Below are 14,211 nucleotides of genomic sequence, written 5' to 3'. Positions count from 1 at the left end.
GGCCAGCCATAAATTAAACACTTTACCACAGTGCTAGTAATATAGTGAAAGGTATCTTCTATCTACCTGCATGTATTACAAATCAATAAATCTTGCGCTCAAGCTAGCGTTCACAAATTATCGAAGTCCATATTTGTTCGTTTTAGTAAATACTTATTTTTTTATTTGATTGGTGTTTTTTACGCCATACTCAAGATTATTTCACTTATACGACGGCGGCCAGGATTATGGTGGGGAAAACTCACCACCATGCTGGAAGACCTTCCCACGTACGGCCTTAGAGGAAGCCAGCATGAGCCAGACTTGAACTCACATCGATCGCATTGGTGAGAGGCTCCTGGGTCATTACGCTGTGTTAGCGCGCTAACCAACTGAGCTACAGAGGCCCCTTTAAGAAAATTCGGATAAGTTAAATACGGATAAGTTAGTTATCTGGGCGTAAAACGACTGTGCACAAAACCACAAAGTAGATGAGATTAGATCTACCAAAGAGATCTGTTTCTTGTGGTTTACCTTTGATGCCTCCTTACGTTTAGACTTGTTTCCCATTCAAGGATCATATCGAAATGGTTCAATTCGATGATAGTGCTGTTGCATATGTATGTATTGATTTGTAAATATGAACAATTCTCACATAATTCTGTCAAAAACAATATTTTTAGAGAATTCTAACATTCTTACCAATATGCACAGGTTTGTAATCATTGCTTAGTCTGGCTTAGTCACTGAGGACAATTTAGATGTAATTGTAGTAAAGTGCTAGTAAATTTCTATATGAAGCACACTCCTTGGAATTGAAACCTTCCACTGTTAGACCTGCACGTTTGCGTAGAACATTTTTAACGGGGTTCATTTTAATTATGTCTGGCTGTTTTTGTTCCATGGCAAAATTAGCCAAAGCAAACACGCATGGGTTTTTTTCTGACATTATATAGTGTTAAACATAACACTCCGAAATTCTCACCACAGATGTCTTTCTTTCAGTGATTATCTTAGGTTCTAGTCAACAGATACTGGGTTTAGCGATGAGACTTTTATGTCACATAAAAATTCTTCAGCTATCAATTTTTATTTTAATTAATTATTTTATGTCCCAGAGGGAAAACCACCTACATTTGGCAAGTTTCTGACAAACTTTCATACATGTGGCATATATATTCTCACCAGGCTGGTAGAAGGCAAGTGGTTTAAATGAAAGCTAAACTTCACAAATGGACACATGAGCTTCGTCAATCGTAATGAGAGCGTTGGAATCTACAATCTCCCAGTACAAGGTCAGGTTTGCACCCGTACCTCGTGTGTCCTAGCGACTGAAAGGCCAGAGTCTCTAACCGCCAGACATTGGCCCGATCGCATAGATCATTTGACCCTGTTTCTCAAAATGTCTTCTTGTCTATTTCACTACACATGCATCAATGAAATATACATCAGCTATACATCCTCCATTTGCTATCGTCTCCAGCAAGCAAAGGTTTACTAAATGATTAAAAGACTGTGGATTATTGAACTTTCCACAGAACATTGTAGATTGATCTCATAATCTATATGAGCTTAACGAGGGCTTTTTATTACCTTCCTTTTATTCCCTTCGGCATCAGGCTATTATAACTGATTATTAAGCTTCTTTTATCAGATACTTTACATTAGATTTACAACTGTCTTAATGGATGTGCGTTATAAGCTGTTGGTATGGTTGTAATTCCGGTCACGGATTGCCTATACGATACAATTGCTAAAAAATCTGGTACCTGATGGAGAAGGGCTTCACTGTAGGATGGTTGTTTGTTTAAACAACCTGCGTCTAGTCCATGTAGATGTACCTACAGTAGCCTATACAAAGGACTGGGGACAAACGCTGTGCAATAGGCATGTAACTGCCATTTAAACAGGATCAGCTGTGATGATAGATTTCCCAAAGAAAAATGCACCAAAATCACATACCAAAAAGTCAATCGACGATAAAATATTCGTTTGAAATATTTTTTTAATTAAAATTGTACTTTTGAAATTCAACAGTTCATAAGTGAATTAGACTCAGTGCTACATTCCAGCAGTTTAATCTGTAAAATATGGCAAATTCCTTTAGTAGGTCACATGTGGGAATTTTGTCAGTCACTTGCCAACGGCAGGTCGGTAAAGCCGTGTACGCCAGTTTTCTTTACCCAGGCAACCACCATAGTCCAGCTACTGTGGCATCCTAATCCCAAAGGTAAAAATATTCTTGAGTATGGCGTAAAGCACCAATCAAATAAATAGATTTATCAACCATGGATCTAACCAAAATCAATATAAAAGTACGTTAAAATCGCTGTTTTATTTTTACTTAAAGAATATGTCACTTATAAGACAGCTGGGTTTCCCCGGGCTCTGCCCGTTTTCCTCTCACCACAATGCTGGTCGCCGTCGTATGGGTGAAATATTCCCCAGAGCGGGGTAAACACCAATAAAATAAATAAAAATTAAAAAAAAATAAAAGAACGCGTGGGCTCATGAGAAAGGAGAGCAGTTGGTGACGTGTCGTGACGTAATGTTTTCGTGACGTCAAATTACGCGTAGATGTCGGTTTTAGTAAGACAGGCGCATGTCACCTCTTGGCGGTAAATACACAGGCCTACCAGTGACAACCTGTTGATGCTTTACGCTAAAAGTTAATTAGATTCCAGCTTCAGGACGAATCAGATTTCAGATCGCCAATTAACCTTAAGCGAGAGATGAACGTGGCGCATGTCATGCGTGTCGGTTAACTAAAGCAGAACAACACAGTCCTGCCTATCCGTTAATACACGGATTATAAGCCCCATAATTTGAACTTCGGTCCACGTCATCTACATGTATCATCCTTTTGGATACCTTGGCTGTGTGGCAGAGGTGAAAAATATTTCATTGGCCGTAAAAAGTTAGAAATAGCGCACGACTAACCTATACCTGGTTTCCACCTGAATGCGCTAAGCTTGAGGCATAACCTCGCCTAATGCATGCTCTCTCCCTACGTATGCCCTACGTATGCTCACATGCACATGTTAGTGCGGACGTCGTCAGCCAATCACAGTGTTCACATGTGATATAAGATTGCGGAAATAAATCGGGCAATGTGGGGGCAGGGATGCAAATGGCACTGCTAGGAATTTCACTACAGGGGACATCATGGTATATATAAATGGGGATGAATATAAGTTTGTCATAGAAAGGATCCGAAAATTCACTCATGACAAACAATGTAATGATGTAATGTAATGTAACACATTTCTCTTGTGTACACTCAAAAATTAACCTGTTAATTTTAACAGAAAGTCTGTTGTCTAAGTACTGTTAGAATTCATTTCGTCAGCAGGCAGTTCTGTTGAATGCAACACACATATTCTATTAATTCAACATAAAGATTCTATTAGACTAACACATTATGTTGAATAGGACAGAATACCGTGTTATAATACATTCTAGCATCACTCAGACAACATAATTTCTGTTAAAATTAACAGATTAATTTTGATCACCATTCTTGTTCAGGAACATTTTCATCTAACTTCAGGTCGTTCGGAATACAATGAAGTAAAGGGATGCACTTGTGTGACATTCTTTCCTGACTGTATAGGGTGCACTTTTCTGACGTGGTGTGTGATTGGAGTGGGAAGAATGGAGAAGGGGTGGGAACATGTTTCAGGACATGTTTATCCCTGTTTACTCTTTCATGTCACACTAACGTAAAGTTAAAGCTAATTAAATTTTAATGGGTGCGTCAATTGAATGACAATGAACTTTATATCGCCCATATCCTTGTTTATTATATACTTAAGGTCCAGGATATACGTATAGCTGGGATGCATGTATATGGGTCATTGTCAAATGTCGTCGAATTCATAACACAATTGCAGACAACTGATGACACACAAAATGTATAACAGACAATAGTAATTGGTTGGCGAACAAAAAAACGCTTTGGAGCATATTTCGAAACCCGAACCAACTGGATATTCTTGTCTAACGCACAATGTTATATATATATATATATAAAAAATTGTTTAAATATTTTATGTGTATTTCAAGTTTTAACTGTTTTCTTAATACTCTCCTGTAAAGCAATCTTCATTTTCGTTTTGATTTTTTGAATGTTTACATTGAATGTTTTCATTCTCATGTCAAAAACCTGTTTCCTGATCTCAACACATTCTCGCCAGGATATGGCTGACATACTGTCAATATGGAGTCCAACCATAGTCATTCATTCTTTTTTTCTTTAAAAACTTGAATGAGTTTATGCACCCTTGTTTTAAACATCTATGAGACTCGGGTGCAAATTGTGCCGATATAGAGCTGGTATTAAGTGTAGGTTACGTGTAACAGCAAAAGTGTCTTCTGAGACAAAAGACTAATAACAAAGGTTTAATCACAAAAACCAGCGATTATGCTGTGCGGCTGTACACCGACCTAAAAACGTCAAGATAGTTTGATAACGAGTTTACTTTAATCCATTTTAAACCAGCTATGAAATCAGAATGTCATCTGCACAAGGCATTTCCTTTTGCAAAACAAAGAATAGAATCAATCATGATAACGGAATGAATGTCACATTTTTCGAATTTCTGAAGACTTTTTAACGGCATAATCTTGCATCGAAGGCCTTGCTCTTTCTTTTGATTTAATGCTCATTTCTTCACTACTTTTTTTTCGTTGTAAATTTTTCGTTACGCGTGTGGTTTCTAGGGACATACTATGTTAATGGCAAGTTAATAAGTAGGACACACGAGGTGGCTCAAAATATACTGCCAATTTGACATACATGTATACACACTGAATGGATCGTGTGTCAGATGTGGGAAAGATAGTTAGTTACTTCTCAGTGGGAGATGGTTTAGACCAGGCAAACGGGTGTCACCCACTTACAAAATTAACCATCGTCAATATAAGTGAGTGTGGAGTTAAATCGACAAATTCTCTACTCATAACGTTATAAATTTTACCTGAGCGATTTTGAAAGTTAGCAAAATATTGTTACAAGAACAGGTCTATATCCACACCAAACCTGGACTCACAGTGGCGCCGGGCACTTTGTTACGGATGGCACCCACCTCAAAGTAACGATACAGGATATAGTGGGATACTGCGTACTCTATATATATCTTAGCCGAATGTTATGGTCGATACCATAAGGCGGATGGAATAAGAAGGTGCATGGTTAATCGAAGCATAGTTTAATGAATAGAGGCGAACACTAACTGCCCAGGGCTATGTGCAGGTTTACATCCTGGTCGTCTATCCGATTAACGTGTTTGCCTTGCCTATATACGAAAGATGCACAAGCGTAATCCTCAGGAGTATCCGGTACACAAAGTTCGCCTATTGTATGTTCGTCGACAAATTAACATCATTGAATTATATTTTCCTCTTATTTCAGATTTTATCAGTCCGCTTATCAGACTGTAGGTTTTCTCAGCCTCTCTGGGCTTAAATTTAAAACGATATCAAATAAAATAAATCAACTGTCGTTGGAAATGAGTGAGTGAGTGAGTGCTTGTGTTTAACGTCGTACTTAACAATTGTGCAGTCATATGACAACAAAAGAGTCCTTAGAGTGCGTGTAGGTGTAATGTGCCTCCTTGTTGCCGGGACGGATTTGAAATCTGTGACTGTAATAATGTTGATAAAATTGCCCACACGTAAACACGATCGTTTGCTCATTACACATTTGTTTTGGGCAAAAATTGTTGTGAACTACATAAGCATGGCTGTTTACTTCCATTCTTTCGACCTGTCCCTGCTGATATTTCTCTGCACTTAGTAGTTCACACAGTGTATCACAAGGCAGCGCAAAATCATTGCCGATTTAACGCCGATAGAAGACCTAAAATAAATTATCATTTTTATACTCAAATTTTCAGATATTCAACCAGAGCTCATGAGCATCCATACATTAACCAGGGTACACCTGTTCTTTACCGTTAGTTATATTGGAGCATTGAGCATATACGAAAAGGTGCACAAGCCTAATATTTTTCTGTCTTACAAATTTAGTATGCTCATGATGGCTTCGTCTCCGGCCATACTTGGGAGGGTATCACAGCGACCTAAGGATTTCCTCCCACGATAATGCTGGCTGCCTTCGTTTAAGTGCAAACTGTTAGTGAATACTGTAAATTATACGATATTTTAACTTAAATTTTATGTTGATGAGCGGTTTTGTAAATATACGGTCAACTACCGTACAAAGTCCGTAATTTACGGTCGTCTACTGTTAACGTTGTAAGTAGATCTGAACAAGGGAGATAACAAACTGAAGTCACAATGTCCCCCTCCTCCAGTATCAATGAAATTGATGAAAAAGCTACCACAAGTAACGAGTACGCAATATTAACATGAATATTACGTATGTGCTGACTCTACGCATATTCCCTTTACCAGTTAATTAGATGTCATATCAAAGATAATCTATAATCACATTTTATTATATTTCAAACCTTGCTCAGTGAAAGGTATGGGAACAGTAATGCCACTTTGCTTTGTGAAAAGTTGTTCTGTGGCTTTAAGTGTCACACCATGAAAAACTGTATAGATTACTTGAAGTCACTTGAAACAGGTGAAACAGTTAATTGCCAAATGAATGAATGTGAATTGGAATTTCAGAAAGGCAGTTCTTTGACATCTCACGTTAGTACGAAACATAAATTACAATATTCAATTTCATTCTATTCCCAGTAATTAAAATAAAACCACTCAGGGAGAAACTCTGGTAGATATGAATAGTTACAAGATTTTCAAGGTATTCAGTTCATAGATGAGACGGGATCGAAATCTAAGAAAACAGAACACAAAAACAAGGACAACCCTAAGGTTCTATCACTAATAACGCCTCTTCGAATGGGCCATGCACTATAGTTCATCTTTTAGTTCTGTCATTGTGAAATAAAGGTTTTTAGCTTGGCCACCCTATTGCCGAAAATAGTTGTAGCTAATATATATATATAAACTAAAAACCTGTATTTCACAATATATATATATGAAATTATTGGGTCAAAATTACTTATGAATCGTTGTTCTGTCAGTGCGCATGAATTCAGGTTTTAACATTCAAGTTAAAATTTTCCGGCAATGTGCCCCATAATTTGTCAAAATGTCCGGGTATTGGATGCAGTGTTTAGTTTCCTACTACAAAATGCTGCTAGTATCTGTCTAGTTCATTTTAACAATATCATATTGCACTTGTTGCACAAGTTAACAATGTGCCAAAGCACTTGTATAAGAATACCATTCAAGATTCTTTTGTAAAGGAGAAGAAATTTTCATGTGAGTTTGGTATGGTCTTTCCGTGTTAATATATACCTCAATACTGTTAGCCTTTCCTATAAAATATATTCATAACATTTGGATGACATTGCAAGTAAAATGATGTAGGGGAGAAATTATTTTATGGACAGCCTGTGGTCCATGGTGTACCTTAAATACAATAAATATACTAATGTGGATATTATGATTCTCTGTCTTGAATTCATATGAATTTAGTATCAGTGTTAAATACATCACCCTGGATACTATAGCCTCTTCAAGGGTCTAAACAGTTTAAAACATTTTAACTTTGGGCGTTTTAGTTAGGATATTTTAACGCTCGCGGTATGACCACATCAAACCGTTAAAAGAATATTCGAAGTGTCACTGTACAGCCATTGTAAAAGGAAATTAACCTGTAAATGAAAGTAACCTAGCTTATATTAGGTTGTAATATCTCAGTCGCGAAGTACTAATCCACATCTATATGAGTATTACAGTATTGTCTAACAGACCATTTCAACCCCATCTCCCAGGAATTTCACTGTAAATTTTACGCTTAATTGCTAAAAGTGCAATATTGTTGAGTACAGAGTAAAACACCAATCAGATAAGTAAATAATTGCATTAAAATATATGGGCATACTATAATGCAGACATTAGCCTATATATAAAGTTAAAAATGAAATGCTGCTTTGAGATATTAAATGTAAAATATACTTTTGCGTGTGTGAAGTAAGAATGAATCCTTCATGACTGCACAGCTCCAGTTTTACCACGGACAAGCTTTTTTCTAACATATCTAGTGGTTTGAAATATGCAATGTACAAAATGTATAATGAACAGAACAAGTTTACATCCCTTTGTTAAACTCTCGGTGTACATGTAAAACGTACACGCAGTCATTTTAAAAAATGTAATTAAAAAATAAGTCATTTTTATTATGTAAACAACGAAAAAACATGGTGTGTTTCAATTCAGAACTTCCTTTACAATGGCTAAGACACAGAAATAATTAAAAATTTACCACCAGCATAATGAAGCAATTAAGAGCTTGTAAATCTTTTGTTTTAATAATTCATAGCCAAACTCAGTGACTATATAAAAATAAAAAAAATATAAAAATATATACATATATATATATGTCTGTGTGTGTGTGTACGTCTGTATATAGGTCGGCTGCCTTAGGATCAGTTCACATCGTTTTTTTCGTATGCCTTTAAGAATAAAAAAGTAAAAAAAAGAGTTATTGAGGTACATATACAAAACATACTTAAAATTTGAGGCACAAGGTCGAATTTTATCATTGAAATTTTTATCACACTTCGCCAAGTGCTAAATTAGCTCGACGACCGAACTGACGTTCTAACAATTGAAGCCAGTTAATTATCTTCAAATAGAAAAAAGTTCGTTAAAAGCGTTAATTGTTTGTTTGCCCTAGTCGAGCATTACACGTGCATAGATCTGTATGTTTTGTGTAATTCTGTAAGTTACTATCAAGTGACCTTATATATACACTGTAATAACGTGATGGAGGGCGTCCGTGGCAGAGGTGATTTGAGTGCCGGCGCGGCAAAATGACCCAGAAGCCCCTCAACAATGCGGTCCCTGTGAGTTCAAGTCCAGCTCATGCTGACTTCCTCTCCTGCGGATTATCGTGGGTTTCCCCGGGCACTGTCCGGTTACTCTCCACGCTGTCCTCCACAGTATGAGTGGAATATTTTTGAGAATTGGTACGGCGTAAGACACCAATCAAATACATAAGTAAATACTTGCAGTTTGGGCTATACGGCGCACTTTTCTCGAGACAAACAGTTCTCATCTTAATGTTAATTCACATGCTGTCATTTGTATGGTTACATAAGTGCTGAAAAAAAAACAGGATATCTGGTACTGTTGGCTAAAGACAACACCCAGATATGCAGTAACATGATGTAGCGTTACACCTAAACTGAATACATGCAGTTCGATGGCACAGTAAGTGTAAATCTACAACAGGTAATAGTATATTCGTTCTGTATTTTTGTTGATCTATTTTCCTAACGTCTATATAAAGTTATTTTCTCTGTTCTATACAAGGCACAAATGTGGAGGTGCAAAACCGATTCTGTCTATCATTTCTCAATTCTATAAAATAACAATTTATCTACGTTTTATGCTGGCGTTTACGAGCTCCAAGTTACAATGTTTCATTCGTAGAAAAAACAAGCAGTAGTTTGTATATATATTCCGATACTCCTAACAATACCCACTGGTTCAGTTGGTTGCATAGCCACTGTGCCCTATTTAATACGATCAAATTCAATATCAGAGATTTACATGTATCCGTTCATAAAGTTTTGACATGTGAAAATAATGACAGAATAATTGCTTTCTAACACTATACTTTTATCTCTATAGTTTACTTGAGTGCAGTATCGTGTTGGTACATGCAAAGTGTATTCTTGTCAACAAAGAGCACCGGTGTTTCTTTCTCTAAGTCTGCTCACCTTGAACTGAAAGGCGGAAGTAGGACATGCGATGCAATACTCCTGTATGCCTATCTTTTTTTTTGTTCTTGTTTTTTTCATAGTCCTCAATCTGTTGACTGCTCGTTTTTGCATGATTCCGTACTAATTTCGTACTTTATATACTTTCTTACTTCTTTGGTGATTTGCATGTGGTACACGTCGTATTAGGAATTGACATTGCGATTATTGACTTGCAACATTTATATTAACTAATATACGAATGTCTGTTTCGAAGGGCATTGGTCGGTTTGTTTTTTCTGTTGAACTCAAACATTGTCTTACAATAAAATTATTCTTAAATAAATGACGCGAAATATCAATCAAATAAGCAAACAAAAATAAGAGAAGCCATAGGGAAATGACTGGTAAACACTTCTTATTAGCACATCTGATTGCATTACTCAAGAATATTTCGGCCAACGGCCACTGTTATGGTCGTTGGACACCGGACAAAGCCCTGGGGAAACCCACGGCCATCAGCAGATTGCTGGAAGACCTAACCACGTATGGTTGGAGAGGAAGCCAACCTTAGCTGAACTAGAACTCACAGCCACCGCATTGCTGAGAGGCTCCTGGATCACTCGGCCACTCTAACCACGAGCCCAACAAAGCCACCTGTATACAACATACACAAGATGGATGAAACTGGAGTCACTACACTCCAAACCAGGCCTAGAATTCTAGTTAAACGTGGAAGATAAGTGGGCAGCGTGGTTTCCGTCGAGATAGACCAGATAGTAACTGTGGAAATTTGTATGAGTGCAACAGGCTCATTATTCCGCCATTATTCATTTTTTCCACGGGTGAGAATGAAACCTGAAGTAATGAATGGGGGACCACCTGGTTCTATAGCTGCAGGCCACAATAGCAAATGGTTGCAACTTTTCATTTTCAAAGAATGGTTTAAACATTTCGCGAAAACGTCTGGCGCCACCAAAGACAATCGTGTCCTTTTAATATAAGATGGGCATTCCACACACACAAAGAATATCGATGCGATCGACCTTGCAAGAGAAGCTATGTTTACCGCCACATTGCTCCCATAAGATGCAACCGCTTGATATGTCTTTTATGAAGCCATTATCAACATTTTATGATCAAGGGCTGGAAAAGTGGTTGAGAAACAATCCTGAAAGAGATGTAACAATATTTTAAGTGACAGAGATTTTTAGTAAGGAGTTCTTGAAAGCCTCAACTGCATTAACGGCTGCTAATGGTTTTCGCAGAACGGGGATTTTCCCTACAAATAGGTACATATATGCGGCACACGAATTTGCAGCTGCTGAGCCTACAGATTTCCCTGCTCCAGTCACTCCTCATGCTGATACCAATGGCCCGTTCACATATCCGCCTGCTCCAGTCGCGCCTCCTACTGATACCATTGGTCCGTTCACAGATCTTCCTGCTCCAGTGACTCTTCCTGCTGATACCAATGATCCGTACACAGATCTCCCTGCTCCAGTCGCACCTCCTACTGATACCAATGGCCCGTTCACAGATTTCCCTGCTCCAGTCGCACCTGCTGATACCAATGGTTCGTACATAGATTTCCCTGTTCCAGTGACTCTTCCTGCTGATACCAATGATCCGTACACAGATCTCCCTGCTCCAGTCGCACCTCCTGCTGATACCAATGGTCCATTCACAGATCTCCCTGTTCCAATCGCACCTCCTACTGATACCAATGGTCCGTTCACAGCTCTCCCTGCTCCAGTCGCACCTCCTACTGATTCCAATGGCCCGTTCACAGATTTCCCTGCTCCAGTCGCACCTCCTGCTGATACCAATGGTTCGTACATAGATTTCCCTGTTCCAGTGACTCTTCCTGCTGATACCAATGATCCGTACACAGATCTCCCTGCTCCAGTCGCACCTCCTGCTGATACCAATGGCCCATTCACAGATCTCCCTGCTCCAGTCGCACCTCCTACTGATACCAATGGCCCGTTTACAGATTTCCCTGCTCCAGCCACTCCTCCTGCTGATACCAATGGTCCGTTCACAGATTTCCTTGCTCCAGCCACTCCTCCTGCTGATACCAATGGTCCGTACACAGATCTCCCTACTCCAGCCACTCCTCCTGCTGATACCAATGGTCCTTTTACAGATCTCCCTGCTCCAGTCACTCCTCTTGCTGATGTCAATAGTCCATTTACAGATCTACGTCTCATCCACTGCTCCGTCACCATCCACTGATCCCGCACCATCCGCTAGTCTTGTAACATCCACTGACCTTGAAGCATCCAGTGATCCAGTATTATCGGCTGATCCTGAGCCGTTTACAGCTCCCACACTATGCACAGCCAACATGTCATCTGATGATTCAGTACCAGCCAGTGACCCTGTACTATCCGCTGCTCCTGTGCCATCCAGAGCTACTGTACCATCCACTGATCCCGTATCATCCACTGATCCCTTACTAGCCAGTGATCACGTACCATCCACTGCTGCTGTAACATGTACAGCAACCATGCAATCCACAGCTCACGTACCATCCTCAGCTCCTGTACCATCTCAGTAGCGCGAACACACTCACAAAATCTTCAAATATTTCCCCATTTAACTTCTCTCCTCCACCAAAATCAACTGCCCGACCAAAACGGAAACCAGCTGTAGAAAGGCTACGGTATTCTTCATCAGTCCACACACACAGTCTTCTGAACGCAAAGGGTGGCTCAAGAAATACCACAAATAGCAGAAGGATAAGCCGTTGGATGCCTATCGGAGAATACATACGAAGACTAGACCAACACTTCAAAGATCAGTGACAAGGGTGGTAGAAGATGCAGAATGTACTTAAATTGGGCGCACCAAGCTTGTGCAGAAATTAGTGATGATGATGTCGTCTTCACTTGTGATTTTTGTGTCTGATTGCTAAGAGTAAACGTCACACTTCTTTATCTTATAATGAATGTTTGCCTATTGTTTGCGTGTTTGTTTTGTTGTCTTTTCCTCCAACATACCGAATGAAGTCATCCAAGCAGTGATTCCTAGCTATGGGTTCCGAGGTGAAGAATTTCCCTGTCATATTTGTGAAGTGAATAAATTTGAACTCTACCTCAGATTTTGAAATTTGGTGTCCTCTTGTGTAGTTGAGGTAATATGGAATATGTGTTTTTTCATTTTGCCCCAGACAGTGTAACAATTTGCTCCATATAAGCGGCAAAATGGGAAATTCGCATTCCTTTTTTAACGTGCTTGTACCTGAATTTAAATCAGCCAATATATATATAGTGAACATTATTTTATATTTGATGAGTATAATATTAGTGATAACTGCAGTTTGGGCCAAGCTGTTTAATATTAGTAGCACTTAAAGATGTCGAAAGTTAAGTGTGTCATATTGTCTCACCTTCACCCATATGCATAAAGCTATAGGATTTAAACATCATGAAGGGAGGTAAGTCAGGAAAAATGTCTAGCACATACATGTAACATCACTCCCCTTGAAAATTGCTAGTCAGCAGTGGGTTTCCCAAATTACATCAATCTATACTCGTCGTATATTTATGTCTATCGCTCTACAGAAAGGTGGGTCAAACCTAAAAGGACATGTACAACGTCACTTTATGATGATGTCGGGCTTTATGATCTAGCCTATAGTTTCTTCACTGATCAGTGAACGGGCGTTGTGTATATTCAATGTCAATTAAGGGAGCCGATACCAAAGTCCTCTATCTCATCTTCTTTATTGTATATTCTAAAAGTTATTCTATACAGGTCATTTGGGAGACAAATTAGATATTTAAATACGGGAGAATATATGTATATATACACACTTGATATGCATTATGCATTAGTACATGTCAGAAAGTTCATAATCATGTGAATTGTTAGGACATACGTGCAGGTTCAGGACCGGCTATAAACAGTGAGTTTTTGTATTCAGCCTCTCTCGCTCACTATTTGCGACAATAACTGGTTCACGACGCTCGTCTGACCGTTTGCACAGTCCACCCACTATATTCTAGCCATACCAAATGCCATCGTTACATATAGATAATCTTTGGTGTGTAGTTCGATCAAATCAGATCAAATGCATATTTTAACCAATGGAGATCCAGAGTGAATTGTCTGTTGTGACCAGTCTCAGTGTCCGTCTTAATTAGGTGTGAAAACTAGGCTTGAGATTACATACTCACGCAACATCTATTTGTAGGTTACACATGCGCAAGTAATGCACTTGGATCCAAAGACGTGCCTCCCAACTGAAGAGTACTGGGGGCCTGTTTGCATATTTCTGCTCTGTTATTTTATACGTAGTTAAAATTTATCAGAATTGTATTTGTTTTTGGAATAAACTTAAGACTCCTTCCGAACTGAAGAGTGCTGTGGCACTGCTGGGTAACACTCCCACAAAAAAACTTTGGGTTGTTGATACGGTAGACATTTCTGCTCTGTTATTTTGCACCTAGTCAAAAGTATCAGAATTTCGTCTGTTTTG

The 14,211-nt window shown here is 38.7% G+C and overlaps 1 protein-coding gene across 1 annotated transcript; it reads left to right on the top strand.

Annotated features, from left to right (window-relative positions):
- Positions 1-6,279: 6,279 nt before the first annotated feature.
- LOC135462991 (resuscitation-promoting factor RpfA-like) lies at positions 6,280-11,963 on the top strand. The gene is made up of 2 exons (XM_064740318.1): positions 6,280-6,335; positions 11,018-11,963. The coding sequence occupies exons 1-2, from the start codon at positions 6,280-6,282 to the stop codon at positions 11,961-11,963; spliced, it is 1,002 nt and encodes a 333-aa protein (XP_064596388.1).
- The last annotated feature ends 2,248 nt before the right edge of the window (positions 11,964-14,211 follow it).

Source organism: Liolophura sinensis, chromosome 1 (genome assembly GCF_032854445.1).
Source record: "Liolophura sinensis isolate JHLJ2023 chromosome 1, CUHK_Ljap_v2, whole genome shotgun sequence".
Taxonomy (NCBI): domain Eukaryota; kingdom Metazoa; phylum Mollusca; class Polyplacophora; order Chitonida; family Chitonidae; genus Liolophura; species Liolophura sinensis.
The sequence above is the reverse complement of the archived record's forward strand: the minus strand, read 5'-3'. Positions and strand labels throughout refer to the sequence as shown.

Excerpts from the sequence above, each read along its gene's own strand:
- LOC135462991 (XM_064740318.1), top strand. The coding sequence starts at position 6,280 with ATGTCCCCCTCCTCCAGTATCAATGAAATTGATGAAAAAGCTACCACA. Across the intron at positions 6,336-11,017 it reads AAAGCTACCACAAGTAACGA|GTACATATATGCGGCACACG; the intron begins GTACGCAATATT and ends CCCTACAAATAG.